This window comes from Cinclus cinclus, chromosome 1 (assembly GCF_963662255.1).
Source record: "Cinclus cinclus chromosome 1, bCinCin1.1, whole genome shotgun sequence".
Classification (NCBI taxonomy): Eukaryota; Metazoa; Chordata; class Aves; order Passeriformes; family Cinclidae; genus Cinclus; species Cinclus cinclus.
The window spans coordinates 5,722,951-5,741,466 of record NC_085046.1 but is presented as its reverse complement, the minus strand read 5'-3'; the positions used below and the strand labels follow the sequence as shown (position 1 = coordinate 5,741,466).

General features: G+C 40.5%; 1 protein-coding gene across 1 annotated transcript; it reads right to left on the bottom strand.

The window, feature by feature from the left end:
* Window positions 1-6,086, bottom strand: C1H9orf152 (chromosome 1 C9orf152 homolog). Its single transcript, XM_062493652.1, has 2 exons — window positions 5,238-6,086; window positions 1-572 (listed from the first exon to the last, which is right to left on the bottom strand). The coding sequence occupies exons 1-2, from the start codon at window positions 5,464-5,466 to the stop codon at window positions 1-3; spliced, it is 801 nt and encodes a 266-aa protein (XP_062349636.1). The 5' UTR covers window positions 5,467-6,086.
* Between the last annotated feature and the right edge of the window lie 12,430 nt (window positions 6,087-18,516).

Genomic DNA, 18,516 nt, shown 5'->3' with positions numbered 1-18,516 from the left:
TCATTGTGAGACATATAACCCAAGCCTTCTTGCTGCTTCAGAAATTCTGGGCCCTTTCCTATTTGGGAAAGGGTAAAAGTTCAGTTTGTTGCAGGCTGGCATGCATTTTGTAGCAGAAATCTGCTGATGTGCCCAAAGTGCTGCAGGGGCTGATTTCAGAGGAGGCTTTTGGCAGGAGCTTGAAATGTTGCAGCCGTTCTCTTTGCTGAGGTTGTTCAACACACTCGAGCTTCCCAGCTGCCTGAGCTCAGAGAGTTCACCTGCTCCTGCTGGTTCCTTGGTCTGCAGTGTGTCGTTTCCCTTTGAAATCAGTCTGTGGTTGTCAAAACTCCACGGTGTGCTGTTGCACTGGGAAGGATCCCAGGAATCTCCTTGTCCAGGGGCCTGCCCCAGGCGGTGAGTTCCCAGGTGGATGTGCCATAGCAAGTCGTCTTCTGAGTCGCCACTGTTGATTGGCTCCAGCACGACTTTTCTGACTGGGACGTCTCCTCTACATGACTTTGATCTTTTAACTTTCTTATTAATTAGAACAGGGTTGACAATTGATTCTGGCAGAACAGATTCATGTCCACCTGCAGGAGAAATACATTTGTGCACGTTACTATAGTGGCAAAAATCAAGGGTATGATTTCTGCAGCATAAACTCATCTGAAAAGCTTTAGCATGAGTTCTAGCTGTGTCCTTTGGTTCAGTGGCTGAGAGCAGTGCAAGTTCTTTTGATGCCACATTAAGGAGTAGAATTACTTCATGCTTGCTTTTGCAGTTCTGAGGGCATAAATGGTATTCTAGTTTTAGTCATATGAAAATGGAAATTTATCAAGACAATATTGATCTAACTGGTACTCTAAGACTCATTAACAGCACAGATTGAGAACTGACTTTCAGTAATTAATTGCTTGTAAGTAAAAGTTCTTAAGGTGAGTAGAGACTTGCTCAGTGTGTTGGAAGTGCTGTAATTTGAAAGACAAAAATGTTCTGTTTCATACTGTTTGAAGTTTGTATTCACAGCTTCATAATATTATGACTATTTCCAGATGAAACAAGTTCTGAATGTCTTATTTTTCTTAATGAAGGATCGTTAACATTATAACCTTGTATTTTAATATTTTCCTGCAATTTTACTATTCCAATCAGTATAAATTGTGTAAATAGCTTATCACAGCCTGAATGATAACTTAGATGAAACTTCTTCCTCTGTGAAAGGTATAGAGTAGCTGTAACAGTTGGAGAGATTTTGGTCTCTTTTTTTTTTTATTTAATATTCTACTCCTATAGCTTAATTTCTAAAGCACTATGAAAGTTACTGTTAAAATGTTTAAGATATTAGAAATGATAATGCTACTTTAATTATATATAGCAGTCATCAAATTGCTGGACATGACTGGTTTTCTGTGTCTTGAACAGAAACTGATCTATTACACTAGAGATAATCCATTGACACTAATGAAATATACTTCAGTTGGTATAAATACAGTTTAAAGTAGGGGTTGTGCAGAATGCTGGCCTTATTTACAGGGTTGACTTATAGTGTCTTGTGTCTCTTGCAGTATAAGTTCTGAAACACATTAAAGGGAGAAAAGTAGACATAGAAGAGTGCTGATTATATTTTGAATGTCTCTGAACAACTGTTTTAAAAGGATTGTAACCCTGAATTTGAAATGAAGCTAGTTTGAGTAGGATGCTGCCTGCACAAAAACCCAAGAGCAAAACCTCTGCTTCAAAGCTGCCTTTTGTGTCATCTTTACAAATGTGTTAGGAGATGTCAGACCCAGCTGATTTACTGGCAGTAAATGAACCTGTACAACAGGGGTTTTGCTAAGCAAGGGCTTTCACTGCTGCCTTTGGCTCCCACTGCTGAAACAACAACCCCAGCATAATATCACAGAACTTTTTCTGCTCCTTGGCCATGAAGGGTTGATCTGATAAGAGCTGTTTTTGCAGCATGGCTGGGAGGGAGAACCATGTCAGGCCACACTGGTTCTCGTGCCGCATTACCGAGAGAAAGGAGACTGAGGCACGTGCAGAGCTTTGAGATACAGGTGTGTTTGTGCATCCGTCTGTACAGTGAGGTGTGTTAACAGAATTTCTTAGGGTGACTCCACTCAAAGAGATAAGAACACACAGTTCTCTACCAATGCAACAATGAGAATCAAAGTTATGACTGGACCTCATCCAAGAAATAAAGCTGAGCTTGGCTGGCTATAAAAAGATCCACGTGCAAATCAGAGCCCCGTGTGTTCTGCAGAGCAGCACAGTATAGCACCAAGCTGTGAAAATCAGGTCTTGTTGTCTGTATGTGAGAGAAAAACCAAGAGAGAATGGAACTGAGAGACGGAGGTGAAGCAACTTTGTGTGTTCTTGTGGTGTTAACTGTGCTTTTTGCTGTACTGACATTGATAGGCAACATCAGAATATCTAGAACCTTATGAACTGGTCATCAGAGTAGTTATGATCTGTTTTGAGCTGATCAGAAAGTTCAAAGTGACAGATATAGTCCAATTTTAATAGTGTGAACTGGTTTTGAGTTCAAGGTTGATTTAATTCCTTGCTTGGCTCCAGGTGCAGCACACAAAATTGAGCAATGACCTTGGATAGAAATGCGATAGTCCTGAACCACTGAGTGTTGAATTAACACATCTCCAGCACTGTCCAAACTTCTCAAGAAAGCTGCAGTTATACAGACCTTTCTTTCTGTTTTTCTGTCTTTTTTTTTAACCTCCATGTAAATTGTGTATTATAGCCTTGTTGCAGAGTTGTTTACCATCTGGCCATATGCTGTCATTATTAATAGATACTTTTAAGATTCTGGAGTGGCAAAAGTTAATCTTATCTCAAGTTAGCTTGGGAAATACTTGGAAGAGATTTCTGCAGTCAGAGCCCCAGTATTTATTCTGTTGTGACTGCATGTGCTGAATACTCCCACTTAATTCCTAAAGTAAATACTGTTTTTCAGCTTCTAAGCCAATAAATAATGAATACACTGCTGTATTATCCCCTTAACTGGTGCCTTTCAAATCTTTGGTCTTTGTTCTCAAATAATCAGGAGTGGGCAGAAGCATGAATGTGGCTGTGTGTATTGGGCAAGAAAAGTTGTTTTCAGGTGACTTCTTGGTTACTAAGCCCTCTGTGAAAAAAAAAATAGAGTTAGAGGGTCATAAGGTCTGTTTAAAGGCCCACAGTTTCACGACTCCTGCAGACAGGAAGTGATATACAAAGCTAAAAGTCCTCTGGAAAACTTGGAATTACCGTTCCAGCTGTGGTGCAACAAACCTACAGTGCTCCAAATCCCTGTGCTTACATGGAAGGGCAGCTTCTCTGCCATGCAGGAATGAAGCAGGGCTTTCCTGGTAAGAACAAAGACCTTTGGCAGGGACTTTTAGGACCACGAGGGACTGAAGGTGCTCTTCTTCCGTGAGAGTTTGTGTGCCTGGTCTTTGAGGTGTGTGTGTATGTGTGGGGTTTGTGGTGGTCCTGTTGTTGTCACCCCTTTCCCAGCACAGCCATAACTCGACCCTCCAGGTAGGGAAAAAAACTTGGTCTCAGTACAAATCACTGACACATACATGGACTGCATTTTGGAATTGCCTGGAATTTTGGGATAGTGTAGGGCAGTCCTGATATGGCAATGTTAATTTTTGCTCCATATATACCTGAAAACTGATGCATGTAACAGGTACAAAGCGCTGAGCCACGTAACTTGTTTTCCCAGCTTCCACAGGAATGTACAAGATAAACTTTTAGGACCTTGAGAGCTCTGCATAACAAAAAGTATCCAAATTCGGTCTGCTAACAGTGACATGAATCCTTTCCACGCAGGTTGTTTGAAGATGGAAGTTCAGTGCAGCAGGTTATGTGATTTTGTGAATGTTTTGGGGAAGGTGCATGTGTACAAAAATATTTGTATGTGAATTTGTAGCCCTACTACGTTTTAAACTCCCCAGAAACTGCGGTTCTACTTTCTTACATATTTTAATCTTCAAATGACCTTGCAAAAATCTGCTCTTGATTACGTTCATTGTATCTGAAACTTCATTTGAATTCAATCTGAATAAAGGCTTCTGCTCCCTTTCTTTAACTAACTTTTTTTTGCTATAACTGATTAGATGGGCTGTTTTGTCTTCAAGTCAGCTGCTTTTTGGTACCTGATAAAATAAGCTTATATATATATATTTTATTCTTCACAGAGATTTTAATTCCTTTAACATGAGAATTTCAAAACATTTGAATGAAGGAATATTGAATAAGTAAATCTGTTGCATAGTTCATAATTACATGGTTTTTTTCTGATTGTTTTGATCATGAAGTCTGACACAGACAAATGCTAGAACTGCTGAAAAACTTAGAGGAAAATGTAAAGAATGAAGTAACCTAAGTTCTCCACTTGTTGAGCTAAATACTAATATGACACATGAGTGAAGGATGTGTTTTATATTAAAATTAAATTCAGAAGACAACTTTATTAGCTGTCTTAGTACTCTCAATATCACTTTAACTTGGAAAGCTAATGTATCAGTATGGTATTGTCAGCAGTAGTCTAACTAAAAGCTTCAAAATAATTGCAAGTTTCTTATGTAAAATCTTTTTAATGTGGCAGGTAGATCAGTGATCTATTCTTACATATTCTTGTTTTTCTATGTATGCACTTTCCAAGCAATATGCACTGAAAATACTTTCAAAACAGGACCTTTTGTTCCAAGCTTGTACCTTGGCTACCTACTATGACTTCTAATTAAAGTTATTTTTTAACAAAACCCCAACTTGTGCTTGTTACTTGATATTTGCCATTGCTTCCTGTACTCTTTCTTTACACAGATAGAGAAGGGGAAAAAGAGAAAGATTATCCAGAATTGCTGGTTCTGATGGAAGCATTGAAGAGAGCAGAAATATTACAGAATATGTTGCACAAATACACTTATCATAGACATGAAGAACATGGTTACTGTAACAATTACTATTTATGTTTAGAACTTTATTTTACTGATATAAAACCTATAAAACCTTACCTTAAATATGTTCATCTGTTTCAAATACATAATAATATTTCACTGACATGAAGCTTATAGATATAAATATAAAACCACCTTTCAGCAAGACGAATAAAACCCCAAAATGACAGAAAAGGAATTTACTTTTACCTCTATTGAAGCTAAACACAAAAAGAGCAGTGTGTTATAAAACATTTAAAGAAACAATCTTTACATTACATACGCATTTTTTTCCTACAAATATAAGCGTACCTGTTTTATATACAATAATGTGTGGTTGCAGTTTTTGCTTCTGTTTTATATGGTCATACTGCTCCTCAAGTACACTTACATCCATCTTGGTGAGCTTCTTATCACCCTCTGAAACCTGTGGCTCTGAGCTATGAGTCACTGAAAAAATACCAGTCACGTATTTGTAAGCCTTCACCATCTGTTCCAACAAGGAAGAAAAAGTCAAGCAGAAGCAGGACATTTCCTTCATTGTGCTAGCAAAAAAAAAAATAATAAAAGAAACTCAAGTATGCAGCATCTGAAGTCTTCCTAAATGAAGGAGTGACTTTCTTCCAAGCACAGTGACTTGTGTCAGGAGTTGCCTGGTCTGCACTGAAGCTGTGGATGTCACTCAGGTTGTTTTCATGCCCAGTGCCCGGAGCTCCTGCATACAAGAGTTCACAATCAGGACTGCATAACTGGATTTAATGTTTACTTAAGGTTGTGAGCATATGAACATTTGCCAAAAAAAAAAAAAAAAAAACCACAGCAAACTACAAACCCTCGTTGAACAGAGCCAAGTGCAGAAAAGGCTGGGTAATACTGGTTTATGTAGCAATGCTAATTCTTAAAGGCATGCAGTTGTGGAGGCATCCCCAGGCCAGGAGTTCCACCTGGGAAATCCATTTCTTTTTTCCCCGTGTATTTTTTATCTTCCTCCCCCCCCTCCTTTCCCTTAACTTTCAATTACATTCTTGCTGACACTTCTTGGGGCAGTGGAGTGTGAGGGGAGGGTTTATTAAGCTTTCATGCTTTTGTGCTTATTGTTGCCTTTCAAATAATAACTTAAAAATACTCAGGCCTGGCTACAGAGTAAAAAAAAAAATATGGACCAACAAATTTGGAACTGGGAGCCAGGAGACAGGAACGCCTTGCTCTGACTCATTCAGGACTTCTGCTGGTCTATAAAATGAAATAAACTACAGAAATAATGATTTTGTTAACGAGAGCTGAGCAAATTCTTAAAATGCACAGTAAGGTAAATTTAAAACTTAATGTTAACAGTATTATCTCATAATGAGGCAAAAATTTGAAAAACATGGCTTTTGATCATACCAGATAAAGTACAAAGCTTTGCCTGGGCTATATACTTCAACTTTTTGTCCCTGAAATAGGTCTATCAAGGGCCCAAGACAGTAGTGTGTAAAAAAAAAAAAAAAAAAAAAAAGGAGTTAAACTGTAGTTTTAATACAACTCTGCATCTGCTCCTTTTTGTGTAGTGACACATTTTTTTGGTAAGGCTTTAAAAGGACTATCTCAAATCTAACTTGAGTAAACATTCCAGGATATTTCCTAAGAACCACGTGGAATGCAAGACTGAGGTTTTTGTAACTAAAATGTCATCCTCTACAGACAATTTACCTTTAGTGTGGCGTAAACCAAGCAGAGAAGCAAGGCTTGAAAGCCAAACTGCTGATGGAAGGGACAGAGAATTGCCACAATGGTTGGCTAGTAACTGCAGGCTAATAAAGCAGCATTAATTTTTCCTAAAGACAAGGAGGAAAAGCACTTCTCTGACACATCCCTCTGGGCTGGGCGAGCGGAGGCACCAAGGCAGCATCCTGTGCATCCCCCCAGAGCCGCAGCAGCCCCGGGCACCCACCTGCACCCCACGGGATGGGCGCAGCCTGGGGGGATGCTCGGGGATCCCGGTGGCTGCTCCCTCCCTGAGCCCCTTCCCAGCAGTGAGGCCGGAGCTGCTGTCCTTGGGACCAGGGGTCCGGAGCAGCCGGGGCGGGGCTGCGGACACAGCAGCAGCGGGTTCTGGAAATGTCACCACCATTGTCACTGTCACAATGGATGCTGTGATGTACGGCTGGAGGAAATAGCAGAGGGTTCCACGATGGTTTTTCCTGGTTTTGTGGGCTTCAAGTGCTGTGATATACTTAGAACCGTGAATCTCCTGTGCTGGAAGTGTAGGCTCAGATGGGTCTGTGCAAACATCTTTAGGTGTAGAATCCTCCATCAAGCACAACAGAAGTCACAGAATCACAGAATATCCTGAATTGTGAGGGACCTTCAGGGATCATCAAGTGAATGGTCCATACAGGGATCAAACCCACAACCTCGGTGTTATCAGCACCATGCTCTAACCCACTGAATTGAAGTCTGCAGAATTGTAGGGAAGGTTAATGGTTTGAAGCTGCCTTGAGTGAAAGAAAATGGTAGTTTCTTTTAGAAATGGATAGCCCTCCTATTGCTTTGAAAATAGGCTCTTATTTATCCATTTGTCTCTTTTCAAGATACCTTGTGAGGGCATGTTATAGTTCTCTGAGAAGAGTTTGTGTCTAAAAGGGCATAAACCACAGCTGTTAGACTAGCAATAACCATTTATGAAAACTTGTGCAGGTTTGTGGCGCTGTTGTGGCGCAAGAGAAGTTCATAGAATCATGGAATGTTAAGGGTTGAAAGGGACCTAAAAGACCATCTTGTCCCAATTCCCCCAGCCATTCCCCCTGCCTGGGACACTTTTCACTAGATCAGGTTCGAGGAATTGTCCAACCTGGCCTTTAACACAGACAGGATTGGGGAATCCACAGCCTCTCTGGGCAATTTGTTCCAGTATCTCACCACCCTCACAGTAAAGAATTTCTTCCTAATATCCAGCCTAAACTTTCCCTCTGTCAATTTGTACCCTTTACTCCTTGTCCTGTCTCTACAAATCCTGATGAAAAGATGCTCTCCAGCTTCTCTGTAGGCTCCCTTCAGATACTGGAATGTTGCGATGAGGTCTCCACACAACCTTCTTTTCACCAGGCAAGATGTTAAATCCTCTCCATAAAAATCAGTTGTGCCACTACATTTACATCTGTGTAGTTGAAATGGTTACATTCCCTTTGTACATGGAAAGAACCGAAAGATGTATTACGCTCTGGTAAGGAAGGTGTGTTCTTAGACGGTATCAGGGAACTGAGTAATAAAGTACAAGTTTTGTTTTCCTACAAAATACTGGGGGTAGTTAGGAAGCAACAATATGTTATTATAAAATTTATATATAAGAGAATGATGCCATTTACTAAGACCCATTAAACAAAATCAGAAATGAGCAGAGATTATATTCATTGATTTTAAACGTTTTAAGATTTTTAAAGATTACGTAGTCACGATCTTCTGTAGCTAATAAAAGTAGTAACCCTCTACAGGTTGACCCATATAACTAGGAAGACTATTTTGCTATTTTAGGTTTTAGTCAAGTTTTTGACTAAGTTTTAGGTATTACTGAATATCTTAATTTTGAGACATATAACCCAAGCCTCCTTGCTGCTTCAGAAATTCTGGGCCCTTTCCTATTTGGGAAAGGGTAAAAGTTCAATTTGTTGCAGGCTGGCATGCATTTTGTAGCAGAATCTGCTGATATGCCCAAAGTGCTGCAGGGGCTGATTTCAGAGGAGGCTTTTGGCAGGAGCTTGAAATGTTGCAGCCGTTCTCTTTGCTGAGAAGTTCTCTTTGCTTGCATTTCTCTTTGCTGAGACTGTTCAACATGCTTGAACCTCCCAATTGCCTGAGCTCAGACAGTTGACTTGTTCCTTTGTGTTCCTTGGGTTGCATCATAAATGATTGACTGAATCAGGCTGAAATCCTGCAGATCTTGGGAATCCCCTTGAAAGTTCTGTGTCTGCAGGTGACAGGACTCTAGATACCCAGTGCACAGAGCTCTGGGAAGGCTCAGCAGGCTCGCATGTGTAAGTCTGCTGTAGCTGACTTGTTAATAATTACTCCTGCCTTCCCAATATGCTTGTGTCTTACAGTCATGTTACCTACCTCAGCTGCAGTCCTTTCCAGCCTTAGCCAGGGAAAGAACAGTAAATACAGTACTCTGTCAGACACTGTGGGTACTCTTGAAGTTGGCTTCTCTCTACCTCAGAAAAAGCATGTCATGTTAGAATTGTTCTGATGTATCATGGCTTTGTTAGATCTACTTTGATGCTCAGTCTTCATCAGTGACAAACATCTTGTGCTCTCTAGCAAGCAGTGCCTCAATTGCCTTGTTTGTCCAGTGTTCAGAGTTGTTGTCACATGGAGTCTGCCACTGGACCTTCAGGCAGCTGGCTTATACATTGGGACAGGAGATTTAATTAACTTCATTACAGTTTGAGCTGGCATTCAATACAAACATTATTAATGGTCATAAAAGTTACCCAACCTTTTTAAAATTCCAGTCACACTATTTGACTCTCTGAACTCTTGTGAAAGTGACTTGTGCAGCCTGCCTGTGTGTGGCTGGAGGAACTACTGGGGTAGCATCCTTAAACCTGAAACATAGGCTCTGCCTTCAGAGATGTGAGCTTCACTTCTCATTAGAAGGGCATTTAACATGTAATGAGTTTGTATCTGATCAGAAATTATTGTTAATTATTTGTGCGGCGCCATTCCCATGGAAAAGCCATCACACGTAGTCACACGGATGGTTTACACAAGTCAGTCCCCTCCCAGGCAGTTGCACAGGTAAACAACAGAACCACAAACTAGGTGAAGGAGCCAGATGGCCAGTGAAACAAAGGGAATGAGTCCAGGTGGTACAGCAGAGTGGAGGAACTGCAAACAGGATTAGCTCAGCCAGTCCCATATACATCACAGTCTGTTTGCTTTTCAGGGAAAACTTGTGAACAGAGTCATCATAGAATTGTAAAGGCAGGAAGAAACCTTTAAGATCAGCAAGTCAACCCAGCACCACCATGTTCACCATTAAACCATGCTCTCAGATGCCATTCCCCAAGTGTTTTTTGAATACTTCTGCGGATGGTGACTCCCCCACTTCCCTGGGTAGCCTGTTTCCATGCTTTATAACCCTTTCCATGAAAAAAATTTCATAAAATCCAATCTGAACCTCTCCTGGTGCAATGTGAGGCCGTTTCCCCTCATCCTGCCACTTGTTACCCAGGAGAAGAGACTGACCTCCACCTTACTACGACCTCCTGTCAAGGAGTTGTGGAGAATTATAAGGTTCCCCCTGAGCCTCTTTTTCTCCTGACTGAACCTCCACAGCTCCATCAGCTGCTCCTCATCAGACTTGTGCTTCAGCCCCTCTTCTCTGGACACACTCCAGCAATGTCTTTCTTGTCATGTCTGGCCCAAAACTGCATACAGGATTTGAGATGTGATTAAATCAGTCTCTGGAGGTGCGTATGGGTTTCTGTGTATGTGTGTTTGTGCAGGTACACTTTGCCATCAATTCATGTCTCTGTGTCTGTATACACACACACACACACACACATATATACGTGTGTGTTTTTTGTGAATAATTTGCAACCAGGATATGATTAATAAAATGAATTGCAGCTCTAATCTGCATGACATCAGAAAGTACATGAGGTTAATTGTGAGTTTGATGTGTAGTGAGCTGATGTAACTAATCCTTATTATGCCACTGGGATAAACTTGAAAACAGATTATCCACAGGTTCTGTTCTTACATCATAGTGGAACAACTTTCTTTTATGTATTTCCTGCTTAGGTGTTACTAATAAATAAAAATTAATTCCTGTTTTCTTAGATGCACACCATGTGGTTTCTTTTAAAATCAGTCAATAAATCTTTAAATCGAGTTACCTGGAGCTCCAGAGCCCTGTACACTTTCCCAGTATGCAGCAGGTGGCACTATTGGAGTGGAATGACTGTGTTTGCCCGAGACTGAAACGTTAGAGGTCTCCATTTGGGTTGCTCTAGGTTGCTGAGGAGTATAAACAGCCAAGCCATTTTCTAGCACTGGCACATGCATCTCTGAACAGCACTATAGGTTCTGAAAATTTATTGCCATGAGTAGTTTTGTGTCAAAAGTTGTTCTTTTTTAATTGAACAAATTCCTGATCAAAAGATCATCTGAGTGGTTTTCACTTGATTATCCACTGAAGTCTGAAGTGCCCTATTTCCCTTAAGTATTTTCTTCCATCACAATGGAACCAATTCTTCATTTCCTCGAGACAAAAAAAAAAAAATTGAGAATATTTCATTGTCCAAAAGCTGTGGCTTTTAGAACCTGAAGTAGATGTTTACTGCCCTTGACCTTGGTTGCAAAATCTCATTTAAAAAGATGCTACTAATTTTATCTCATACTAATTAATTTGTGTGTAATAAATTAGTTTTTTATTAAAAATTGTTTGGAGGACCTTTCAGGAATAATTGTTGATTTAAAGATAATTAAAAATGCTCATAATTGTTAACTGACTGAATGCACTTCCTGTAACACTGGTTTTTACAGCACACCTGAGACCAGAGGTATATTATTCATGATATTCGTGTACTGAATTATAGACTTGTTCAACACTGTTCATGGAGGTTAAAAAGATAGAATGCAAATATCTGTAGATTTTAACTGGCACTGAGAAGGAAAATCAAAGTTACTATAATAATCCCCTTTCTCTAGCTTTCTATAGTGCTATTAAAATTTTTATTTAAGTGCAGTTTTGAAGTAGAAGAAAGTGACTTTTATTGTTAGAAAATGTAATAACACAAAGAAAGATAGAAACAAGGTGGCTACTATTATTTGGATTCCAGACAGTATTAGTAGAATCAATAGTAACTGTTTACTTTTGGGTGAGATTTTTGATAAGAGCACACACATTTCTATTGTTTGAAAGCACAACCTTGAAGCATGCCCATTACAGCCTGTTGTGAGTAGAGCACAGGACTTTCTGATGGTGCAAGATTATTTCTGGTGCTCTCTTCGTGTCCTTGCTAATGGGGTGAAAGATCCTACAGTGGAAGTTTTCAAAATGATCTTGAGATGTTTCTTCTGATCATCTTTCCTGTGCTTTCAGACCTAAAGGATTCAAAAGAAGGGATCAGATGTCCTTCAGGTCCCTCTGAAGATTCAGTGAGCTTGGGTTGCATGTAGTCCATCTTTGCATTTCCTTGACAGGATTCTAAATACCCATTTTATTCCTTGTGCCTTTAGGTAAATATGATTAGTTAGTGTGTGTAGGTAGGCATATACCAAATATCTCTGGTCGTCCACTCTGCCTGTGTGTCTCTAAAGGCCTAAATCAAGCACACCAAGTTAGCACTGAGGGTTTCATGCCAAATATCTCATGCTTTATATGCTTTTGCCAAGAAAGGTTGAAGCAGCTGATCCTTGAGGTCCCTTCCAACCTGGTATCCTGTAATTCTATGATTTAGTACTCACTCATCTAGCTGTGCAGGTATCGGGAGCTTGGTGCTATCCAGTCTCCTTTGCAGAAACACATTCTTTGGGTTTTTTTGGTTTTTATTTTTTCTTTTTGTGGATGGTAAATGTGGCCAAACAGAAGTAACTGTTCATGCATGTCAAATTCAGTTGTGCTGCTTGTGAGGAATTAAATGCAGCAGATGTTCTGTATGAGTTTTTTGCACCTGACATAAACAGCATTTAAAAACCTCTGTTCTTCTGTCTTACTGAGGATTAAATCATATTCCTTTGGAGTGTTAGTTGCTACAAAAAATAAACTAAAATGCTGAAATTTGCTTTGTTAGAAGGCTGCTCCCTTTGTTGGTTGTCTCATTGATAGGTCTGGAATCTCTCCTGGGCAAACAACCAGCCTCCAAAACTGAGGGTCAGGAATTGTTCGTTTTACAGCTCTGCTATCCTTGCCCACCAAGAGCTTCTGGCATGCCCTTTTAGAAGTGACAATTTGCAGAGGCAAGTAGAAGAAGAAACTGAACATATTTACCCAGTTAGAGATTTTAAACAAATGAACTTTTGACATCTTCCCTCACAGTTCCCTGGGACTCCTTCTCTTCTATAACTACTTTTCTGACTGTTTCCTATCCATGGAGTTATGAATGATACAGTTTTGGGAGGTGACAGAACCCTGTGGTTATTTGTTCTCCCAAAAGACATAATAGGCATATAGGAATTATGTGGGAATTTCAAGCAGGGTCTAAAAAAAATGTATAAAGCTATATAACTATACTGCCTTGATTTTTGCACCTAACAGCTTCAGGATTTTGACTCACTCTTGATTGCAAGAAGATTTTTGGTCCTTGCAGGATGGCGGTGAAAAGAGCAAGGTTTGTCCCTTATTAATTTCTAATTCAGGCATTGTTTGAGTAGGAATGAGTTTATCTTTGATTGCTTTTAATCAATAAGATGTACTTATCTGTAAGTGAAGTTTGATAAGAATCAGGTACAGCATGAAAGAACTGGTTAATCTGTTGTTAATGAAAAGTTTTATCTGGGTGACACCATCTTGCTTCTGAGATATTTGCTTTTGAGTACTAGAACACAAACCGCTTTGGTATTCATTTTCAAGAAACTCTTCTGGGTGCATAAACTAATTTTAATAAGCCTTGCAAATGGCTGTAGTTAGGATAGTCCTCCAAAAAGGATGGTTAGGTACTGTTACTATTGTGAGAATGAGCATGGACTTGAAGTCTGTGCAGAGGAGGAAAGTATCCTAAAAATAATTTGTTATTCAGAAGCATCCTTCACTTCCATGCAGAAATCTCATGAGGACTTTGTACTGCACTTCATAATCACTGGTAGCCTAATTGAGTCAGGGAAATTACATCTGTAAAACTAGAGTATACAAAACCAGATACAATTCCACAGTACCTGATTCAGTACCCACTGAAGTCAAAACATCTTCTGCTGAATTAAATAGATGTGAAATTCGAGGGGTTTATGTACATGATCAAATAAAAGCTGCAAATTGACCAATACCCATGAAACCGATGGTATAGTTGAGATTGTGTAGAGCCATCATTGAAGTCCTTTTCTTGTACCCATTATTTTTGTGCTCGTGTGTGCTTTTATGTGGAATCCTGCACCAATTCCTGATGAGTTCTCTGCGAAGGGCCTTAACTGGTTAATGCAGTGCCACACCTGGCATATTGAATATGCACATGTCAAAAAATTAAATCAGCCAGTAAATTTGTGGCGTAATGACTATACTTAAATTATCTACATTTTTAGTCTCTATGCAAAAACTCTGCTCTGGGCTTCCTCTTGTGGAACTCACTCACAGGGATTTTGCTGGATCTTTGTATGTGCCTTCATAGAATTGCAGAGTGGGTCCTGTTGGAAGGGACCACAGTGGGTCATCTGGGCCAACATTCCTGGTCAAGGGTTGTCCTGGGGCACAGTGCACAGAACTGTGTTCAGACAGTCCTGGAATGTCTCCAGTGAGGGAGACTCCACAACTGCACAGCCACTCTGGGCAGCCTGCACAGCAGCAAAGTTCTTCCTCGCTCTCAGGTGTTTACAGCCAGTAAAAAGCCAGCTGCCTCAATCCATTGCTTTTAAACATTAAGCTCTTATTCTTACGGAGTGAATAATGAGAATTTCCACTGCATTTGGAGGTATGGACAAACATAATGGTTACCAGAAGATCATGTGCAAAAATAACTTCAACAGATAAACACATATTTAGGGAAAGAAAAACACTTTTGGTGTTATAATGCCAAATAAATAAAAAAGATCTCAATAAAAAGAACAGAAACTTCATCTTTTAATTTATGGTACTGTGGTATTTTATATTCCTCAGTACTTGGTTAAACATTGCTGGAGATTTTGTGATAAGGGTACTTGCAATGCCAAGTAGAAAGGGAATGACCTTTAGAGCATTGCCATTGTTCAGCTATTGTTCTGGCAGGTAGGTCTAGTGCTCAGGCTGAGATTATTTTTTGTAAAATTATTTTTAAGTGATGTGTTAATGTGTTACTGCTGCATTACTTGGAGTTTAACATTGTAAACATCTCCCACCTCATTAGCAGCACTGCACATGACTCAGGTTACCGGGCAAAAAGGTAGGTTTGCATCTGACCCAGTTTACTATGTTTAATGTTTCTGATGCTAATTAAACATTTCTTATTGGGAAAAGCACAATTGTGCTGGCAGACTTAACAATGCTTGTGCTAACATGGGCTGCTGTGGTTTATTGCATGTTCATAACTTAAATGTTTGTTTGCAGTGACTCTTACCTGTCCCATTGCTTCTCCTGGGCCTACCTGTGCTGATGCACCAATGTGGAATACCTGCTTGAGGCTTATAAACACTTGGCTGCCCTGCTACTTATAAAATAACTAGTTAGGTGCCCAAAATCTACATCTGGAAGCAGAAGGATTGTTAGCTTTGTAGTTGCCCATGGACATCCTGTGAGGGTGTGAGTCTTTCCACATCCCATTAAATTATGTAGCTGGTATGAATCAGGTTAGCCGGACTGCTGTCAATACAGTCATCCTAATTTACAGCAAAGGTCTGGTCTACCTGCTCTCTAGCTTGGCATGTCTCAGATGATGTGATTATAATGAAGCCTCAAATTTTGGCTATCACTGTTTTTGAAGGAGTTCTCCTGTGCAAAGCTGAGGAGTGCAGTTAAATCTTAGTTCATATCAGAGACCAGCTGAGATCAGAGGCAGGTTTTGATACTGGAAGTGAGAATAAGAAGTGAAAAAAATCTCAGTATGTAGGGATGTGGAATACAGTTAATTTATGTTTTGCAATGAATTGATGGAAATGTGCTGTTGCAGTGAAGTTGACAGTGGGGTAAGAAAAAATAGCTTTAATTGGTGTCCTAGCTGTAACTTATCTCAACAGCCAGGGGCCTAGGAAAGCATGGAAGTGTTGCTTCTCCATCAGGTCAGAAACTGGTTAATAGGAAAAAGGGAATAAACTTGCTTTTCCCTTTACTCTGCTTCACATGTCTTGAGTGATTAATATATGCTTTGCCTCAAGCTGTTAATCTGCAGTGGTGACATTTCAATTATAAACAGCATTTTGTCCATCCCCTCTGGAAATTCTGGGTTTGTCAGTGCTAAAACATCAGTAGTACATGAATGCAACTTCACTGATAAATGCACAGCTAACCCTTCTTTGCTTTCAGGAAACATCTTTGGAGGCTATGGCAGTATCTGTAAGCATGAATTTGAGTCCAGAAAGAACAGCAGCAATGCACATTTTCTATACTCAAACAATAAATTTGAGACACTGCTGCCCGGATGAAAAGATGGGCAACAGAGTGACTGGGTAAGGCATTGATCCTCCAAACTTCCTTACTTTCTTTTGAGAAATATGAGTAGTGAAAGTAGCAACAATAACATTCCCACTTTGTCCTTCAGTGGATTCTCCTCCTGACTTGTCTTGGACCCTTGTTCCTAATTAAGGAGATTGATAATACAAGGGAGGTTGTTCCAGCCCCAGATTTTCTGTGCTGTTTAAGTCAAGCAATTTCTTGGTTTTTGAGAGTATTCTGACCTGATTCCTGAAGAACATAACTGATTCTTACATCCTCACAAGATTGTTCTTTTGTTTTATAAACTCTGGTTCCCTTTCTACTAGCCTATACCTCCTTTAAAAAAAATAAAATCCGCTAATTTCTCTTTTTCAGAAGTAATTAATTGTTCTTATATTCAGACTTGCAGACTTCAGTTTCTTTTCATTTTTTTCAAATAATTTGAAAATGGCAGCACTTCAAACCTCAGCCTTTGGATCTGGTATTGTTGACAGGAACTATGCAGCCAATGAAAGGGCTGAGCAAACCTCTCCTCTGGCTCACCAGCAGCATTCTGCATTAATAAAAAAACAGTCTCTCTGTGTTATTTGATCCTTTGTATAAATTACAACAAGGAAACAGTTATTGGCAACATTTCAGAAACATTATTTCCTTCACAGCCTCTGGTTAAGTGAGACCTTTCTTCGGGACAGGTTCATCCAGCACAAGCTCTTCAGGGGCAGGCAAATTTCACCACTCCTGGTGGCCATTGTTCTGAAGGCTGTTCTTCTCAACAATAACTAGAAATCTTGAAAGAGTAAACCTATGGGTGTTAGGACTTTGAGAAATCACTGGTTATATTTTTAAATGTTCAGCCTATGACAAAATTTCACAATATTTTACAATTAGAATCACAGAATGTTCTGAGTTGGAAGAGACTCACATGGATCATCAAGTCCTGCTCTTAAGTGAATGATCCATACAGGGATCAAAGTCACAACCTTGGCATTATTAGCACCATGCTCTGACCAGCTGAGCTATCTCAAATTAACTGTTTGTACTGTAAAAATAGTTAAAGATCCTGGGCATGCAAAACCTACTTGACTTCATTAAGGCTCTGCTGAGATACTGTCTTGACTGCAGAATGGAAGTGTATTTTAGATAAGTCTTCTTTTGATTAAGCAATACCACTTTGCTTGTCATATGCTATGGCAGATAATGCAAAACCCTAAAACCCTCCCAACCTTCCCAAGTGAAAAAAGGCAAACCAGAAAACAATACTTCTGCCAAAGTAACAATACTGTGTTTTTTAATGGGATGTTGTGTGCGTTTGTGCTGATTAGAGTGTGATACCTCAACAGGGCTGTGGGATATCAATCGCAGTAATGGGATATTAAAATTTAATTAATTCCTTGGGACTGTGGCTTGAGGTTGTTGGTTTTGATGTGGTTCTGGTTCCTGGGTGGTTCCTGCATCCAGCTCTGCTGTTCTCTCACTGGCCTGGGCACTGCTGCTGGGGATCCTTGTGTGTGGGTGCTGGTTATCCATGCTCAGCTGCCCCATGCACCACCCTGGCACAGTGTGACCCACCACCACATCATCCCACCAACCCATCATCCTCATCCCAAGACGCTGAGGATTTGAAAAAGGGTTTGTGTCAAACTTTGTAGGCTTTTTTTTTTCCTTTTTTTTTTTTTTTTAATTGTTAACCAGTAGCTGTAGCTGGACAGTTATGATTAAGCAGCTGTATTGTGAATTCCGTATGCTTGGCTAATCTGCTGTTTTAAGGAAAAGGGAAGACAGTCCCAAGATGAATGGGCTGGACAAGAGCCAACAAGAGTGAATTCAACAGAACTGAGCAGGAACTGGGGGAAAAGTGATTACAGCAGTGGGTAATCGCGACCATCAACTCATGGACCGCCTACTCAGAACGGACCCCAGGCTCAAATGCAGGGACAAGTCACGTAATTTGCAACCAATGAAAGCTGACGCCTTTGTTAAAATGTATACACAATATAAAGTGTTGATGCCCTGTGCACCAAACTTTTGCGGGTTACCGCTCATCTCCGTTCTTTGCCCGAATTGGAATGAAGGGACAGCATCACCTCGCCCTGTGCGTGAATCGGGCCCGCATTCGGGACAATCCCAGCCCAGCATCGCCCCACCATGGCCTCGGTCCAGCACCTCATCCCCCCCGAGCTCTCCCCAGCCCCTCCGTGCGGATGGGGCTCTCGCCCCGCTCCCTGAGCACTCATTAACCGCGGTGCCGCCGCTCCTGCCCGGGGAGGCCGGGCCAGCAGAGCCACCCCCTTCCCGCTGCCTGTCCCGGCTCCCGGCTGAGGGCCGTGCCGTGCC